We start from the raw sequence: 5,000 nt of genomic DNA, 5'->3' as shown, positions 1-5,000 counted from the left end.
TTTTAGATTTTTCCGTTTTCTTCTGGGAAGAAAACAACCAATGTCTTTGTGTGTATGTGTGTGTGTACACATGCATACATATATACATACATGCATACATACATACATACATCATATATATATATATATATATATATATTATGTATATATATATATACATATATATATATATATATATATATATATATATATATATATATATATATATATATATATATATATATATATATCGCCTCGAATCTGACTCCATCCGGTGAATCTACGAACGCCATCAATCCGTTCGCGCAATGTCATCACCAACAGCGTGACGTCATCAGTGGCTTCCCAAACAAGTCCTACAACATTTGATCGCAAAGAACTTGGTGGTACACATCCGCTTGAGTCGCTTGCAGAGTTTGGTGTCCAGGCGGTCACGACACCTTTTCTGCTGACCTGTTTGGAAAGAAGGAGGGCGATGGAGGTCAGCGCAGGGCGACACTTACAATGAAATATAGCCCGATTGTAAATTATGATCAATTTCACAGAAAAAAAATATCTAACAAGGACTCCAAACAGATGGCTGGAAATAATAAATCAGGATCATAAAAAAACATCTTAACTCGTTCTTTATTCCCTATCAGTTCATACCTATTTTTATCTCATATCTCCTTCTTACCTCGTCTGTTCTTCGGGCACCGGTGCTTGTTACAAGCTAATTTATGCTTCGGTTTGGAGTCACGATTGCACGTTCGCATCTTTTCCTGTGTCCGCACGTCTACGCACTTCACGTGGCGGATCTGATAGCCTCCTCCACACGACCTAAGGGGGGGGGGAGGGTCGTGTGAGTTTGTTTGTTTGTTTGTTTGTTTTGGAGGTAACGGGAGAGTGAAAGAAATACTATTCTGGTGTTTATAAGAGTAGAGTCTTTCCACATACCTTTTTTTTTTCTAAAATTTCCATTTATATCTTATCCCTGTGCTTTGAATGCACGAACGGAGAAGGCAAAATAAATACTGCTTTGAATTGGTGAATAAATGGAATGACCTATAACAACCTGATAATGAAAGGATCCACTGACAGACGGACGTCCTCATGCAGCCACGAGATGGACTGCCGGACGAATGAGCGACAGACTGACTGACAGACAGATGACTCACTTGGTGCACAAGCTCCAGGGCCCCTCCACCCACGCGACGCAGGGGCGGAGCTCACAGGGCTCGGCCTCGGGCGGGCGCGCGTCGGGGGAGCAGCGACTTCCATGAGGGCACGACACGGCCCTCTGCCTCTCTCCGAGGTCGCACTCGCCCTCGCACTCGCCCCACGCCCCGACCTCCCAATCCGCGCACTCCACCTGGACGAAAGGAAGGGAAATGGTGCTATTTGCACGGCTCCAGGCTCCAGGGGTTAATGGCAGTGCTAGCGAAGCTCATGAACATAATTTCTCTCTTCTTTCTGTCTCGCTCATGATTACAGAGGGTACCCGCTCTCTCTCTCTCTCGCTCTCTCTCTGACTCACAGACAGACAGACACACGCACGCAAGCACACACGCATGGACACACGCACCAAATTAAGAGGTCACTCACGGTGTTGCAGGACTTCAAGTCGATGGGCGGAAACAGGTCACACAAACGTGGATCTGCAAGGGTTTCGGTGACCTGGTCTCGGCACTCCACAGTTCGGGTACTCACGCCTCCTCCACACTCCACGCTACACTGTAAGGGGGGGGGGGTATCTAAGGAGCAAGAACGCCAACGGGAAGATATCAAGTGATAATAAATGACCAAATGTCCACTAGTATCACTGGGAATAACTAGACGTACCTCGGACCAATTACCAGCTTGCCACTGGTAGGACGGGGGTCTGGGGGTCGTCGTTGTTGCGGCTGCGTGCTTGGACATCTGCTCCTCGGCCAGCTTGTGGAGAACGTCCACCGCTTCCTCGCCGGTGTGGATGAGCACTTTCTTCTTGTCCTTCTTCTTCTTCCCTTTGGTTGGCACTTCCACGATTTCGATCACTTCAAAGTCACTGGGATCGATCTTGTCCACAGCAATGCCTTCGGGTCTTCTCTCTTCGTCCCCATTGTCAACATCGCTGTCTTCTGTTTCCGATATCATTTCGTCTTCCTCTTCGTCATCTGATGCGTGTTTTACGGCCTCTTCCTCTTCGTCTTTTTCATTTTCGATAGTTTCCTCCTTTTCTACCTCTTCCTCCTCTGCTTCAGAATCAAGTAAGGTTGGCTCTTCGATCCACGTCGACGTTTCAAGACCAGTTGGTTCTTCAACCAATGATAGCTCCTCAACTACTACTGCTTCTTCTCCCTCGGTTGGCGTTTCCAGATCCGTCGTGTCCTCCAGTCCTGTAACTTCAGCCTCGGCGTCCTCTTTTTCCCCTGAGGGGACGGGAGCTCCGTCGAGCTTCTTGGTCTTCTTCGAAATTGTTTTTTCCGGACTTTCGACTACGATGTCTAGTTCTTCTTTGGATGGTAAAGAAGACGGTTTTTTGGGGGCTTTCGATGAGTCGTCCTCAGTCTCACTCGAGGGCAGTTTAGACTCAGTGTCGATTTCGTTTATAGAAGGTTCTTGCGATGGATGTCCCTCCATAACACTCTCCTCGAAGATTTCAGTAGGTTCTGGCGTTGTCAATGTATCCTTAGAAAGTGTAGGTACGTCCGTGGAACTCGCCTCGGCGCCACTGTTGGTTGCATCGTCTTCAGTGCGTTTCTCTTCATCTGTGTTAGGGTTGTTCGTAGCTGGATGAGACGCAGGTGTGGTTAGTGTACTAAATTCATCCCCAAAAGTAGACGTAGATGGGTCATTCACAGTCGTTGCTGTTGCAGTTTCCATCGTCGTTACCGGATGGACGGATGGTACCAAAGTAGAGCCCAGAGCGGCTTCAGGAGTGCTAGTGGAGGCCAAAGTCGTTGGCATCGTGCTCTCTGTTGTTTGGACTGAAGTTGTAGGTTCATCAGGAAGAGCTTCAGTAGTCTCGAGGCTCGTGGTGGCGGTGGACGGTGAAGCGGGGGAGGTCGAGGACGGAGCAGCAGTCGTGGCAGTGGCTGTCGTTTCGGCAGGAACTGTGGCAGCAGTGGTCGACGTAGAGGGAACAGTGGGAGGGGCGTCCGTGGATATGTCCTGGCTATATTCAGGCAGGGTCTCGGGAGGCGAATCCTCCTCATACTCCATCAGGGTCATCTCATCCTCATACTCCGGCAATGACTCTTCCTCCTCATACTCTGGAGTTGTCTCCGTTTCTTGTCCTTCTTCTTTACCCTCTTCATCTTCACTTTTCTTTCCAATTAACCTTTCCTCCTCCTTCCCTTGGTTCTTATTCTTTTCCTTGTCCTTTTCTTTATCCTGATTTCCTTCATTTGCCTCTCGTTCTACACCCTCTTTTTCCTTAGCCTCGTTTTCTTCCTTCACACTTACCTCCCCTTCTCCTTTAAATATCTCCTTCTCCTTTGTTTTCTCTACCCCTTCGTCTCCCTTGTTTTCTTTATCCTCATACTCTGGCAGAGTTACCGGTTCTACTTCAGTATATTCGGGCAGAGTATATTCTGGCAGCGTCGTCCCCCTCCAGCTATCGCCCGCCTCATACTCCGGCAGAGTCTCCCCGGTCAGGTCGTCCTCGAGCCTCGTGCCCTCGTACTCGTATTCAGGCAGAGTCTCCTCCTCCGGCTCAAGGCAGGCGCCCTCGCACTCCCTGACGCTCTTCGGCTCGTCCTTCTCGCGACACGCCAGCCCCCCCACGCAGGTCACCCGCCGGAACTGGACGCCCTCGCCGCACTCCGCCGAGCACTGTGGGCGGAAAGCACAGGGACTCCAAGGGCGCGGCAGGAAGTCTTCTCCTAATCTGACTTCAGTTCATGAAGGTAAAAACGATAGATAATAGATAACAAAAAAGAAAGAAGAAAGCGACAAAGAGGAACCTCACGTACCTTGGACCAGTCCCCGACGTCCCAGTGGCCGCAGGTGATGTTACCGCATTGTCGGCGTTCTGCCGGTCGAGTGAAGGGATCGCATTTTCCTTCCGGCGCCACGCACGCAACCTCTCGCTGCTCATACTCGCACGGGTCGAGCGAGCAGGACTATGGCACGTGTAAGAAAAAATGGAATGATTAAACACAAATGGATGCGCAGAAACTTACGCACAGAACAGGACAACAGCAGCATCACCTCTTATCAACCTCCTTTATTCTTCCTCCCATCCCCTTAGATTCTCCCTCCCCCAGCGCCCCTCGACGTACCTGGCTCCAGGGGCCGACGCTCCAGTCCACCATCTTGGGGCAGGGCGGCAGCTCAGGGCAAACTTCAGTCTCGTGAGGCTTGTCGCCTATGTCGCAGTCAGAGTCCAGCAGCGCCATCTGCTCCGTCGGGCCGAAGGACCTGACGCAGATGACGGTCCTCCTGCGCGTGCCTCGGTCGCTGCCGCAGGTGATGCTACAAGGCTGCCAGCGGCCCGACCACCACCAGGCGGGGCACGCGTGGATGTTGCACTTCCGGGACCGGTCGTCGGGGCGCGGCTGGTCCTGGCAGTAGCGGTCCTCCACCAGGCCCGCCTCCTTCTCCATGCACTGCACACGCGACAGCTGGCGGGGGAGGGCGGCGGGGGCAACACGGGGGGAGTTAAAAATGGCAAGAAGGAGCAACATTTCAGAGGATATATACAATATAAATGCAACGAGATAAGAATACAGACGAAGTCTAAAGAAAGAAAGAAAAAGAAAAAGAAAAAAAAAAAATCTGAAGTACTCGCATTTCCCTTAAGGCGAAAAAGCGAGTGAAATCTGCAGGTTTCCTCACCTGCTTGCCGCCTCCGCAGGTCACTGTACACACGGACCAGTCAGAGTGCTTCCAGGCGAAAGATGGGATATAGGTTGCGTTTTCCCTCGGCAACGTGTACTCCCACTCCACGCCCGGGTTCTCTGTCTGGAACAACAGCTGAGCGGGGAGAGAAGGCGCTAGAGTTATGGAGAGCTGTGTTATATGTTGTGCTCATGATTTAGAAATTAAACATCTATCTC

General features: G+C 50.6%; 1 protein-coding gene across 1 annotated transcript in view; it reads right to left on the bottom strand.

The window, feature by feature from the left end:
• Positions 1 to 232: 232 nt before the first annotated feature.
• The window catches only part of LOC119575135 (A disintegrin and metalloproteinase with thrombospondin motifs 7-like), a 116,084-nt gene continuing 111,316 nt past the window's right edge, over positions 233 to 5,000 (bottom strand). Inside the window, exons 17-24 of the mRNA XM_037922568.1 lie at positions 4,780 to 4,917; positions 4,224 to 4,565; positions 3,915 to 4,064; positions 1,801 to 3,774; positions 1,564 to 1,692; positions 1,137 to 1,330; positions 656 to 798; positions 233 to 432 (exon numbers count right to left, since the gene is read on the bottom strand). Coding sequence (XP_037778496.1) covers positions 314 to 432; positions 656 to 798; positions 1,137 to 1,330; positions 1,564 to 1,692; positions 1,801 to 3,774; positions 3,915 to 4,064; positions 4,224 to 4,565; positions 4,780 to 4,917 — 3,189 coding nt within the window. The 3' untranslated portion in view covers positions 233 to 313. The remainder of the gene's footprint in view (positions 433 to 655; positions 799 to 1,136; positions 1,331 to 1,563; positions 1,693 to 1,800; positions 3,775 to 3,914; positions 4,065 to 4,223; positions 4,566 to 4,779; positions 4,918 to 5,000) is intronic.

This window comes from Penaeus monodon, chromosome 7 (assembly GCF_015228065.2).
Source record: "Penaeus monodon isolate SGIC_2016 chromosome 7, NSTDA_Pmon_1, whole genome shotgun sequence".
Taxonomy (NCBI): domain Eukaryota; kingdom Metazoa; phylum Arthropoda; class Malacostraca; order Decapoda; family Penaeidae; genus Penaeus; species Penaeus monodon.
This window is presented reverse-complemented; position numbering and strand designations above follow the sequence as displayed.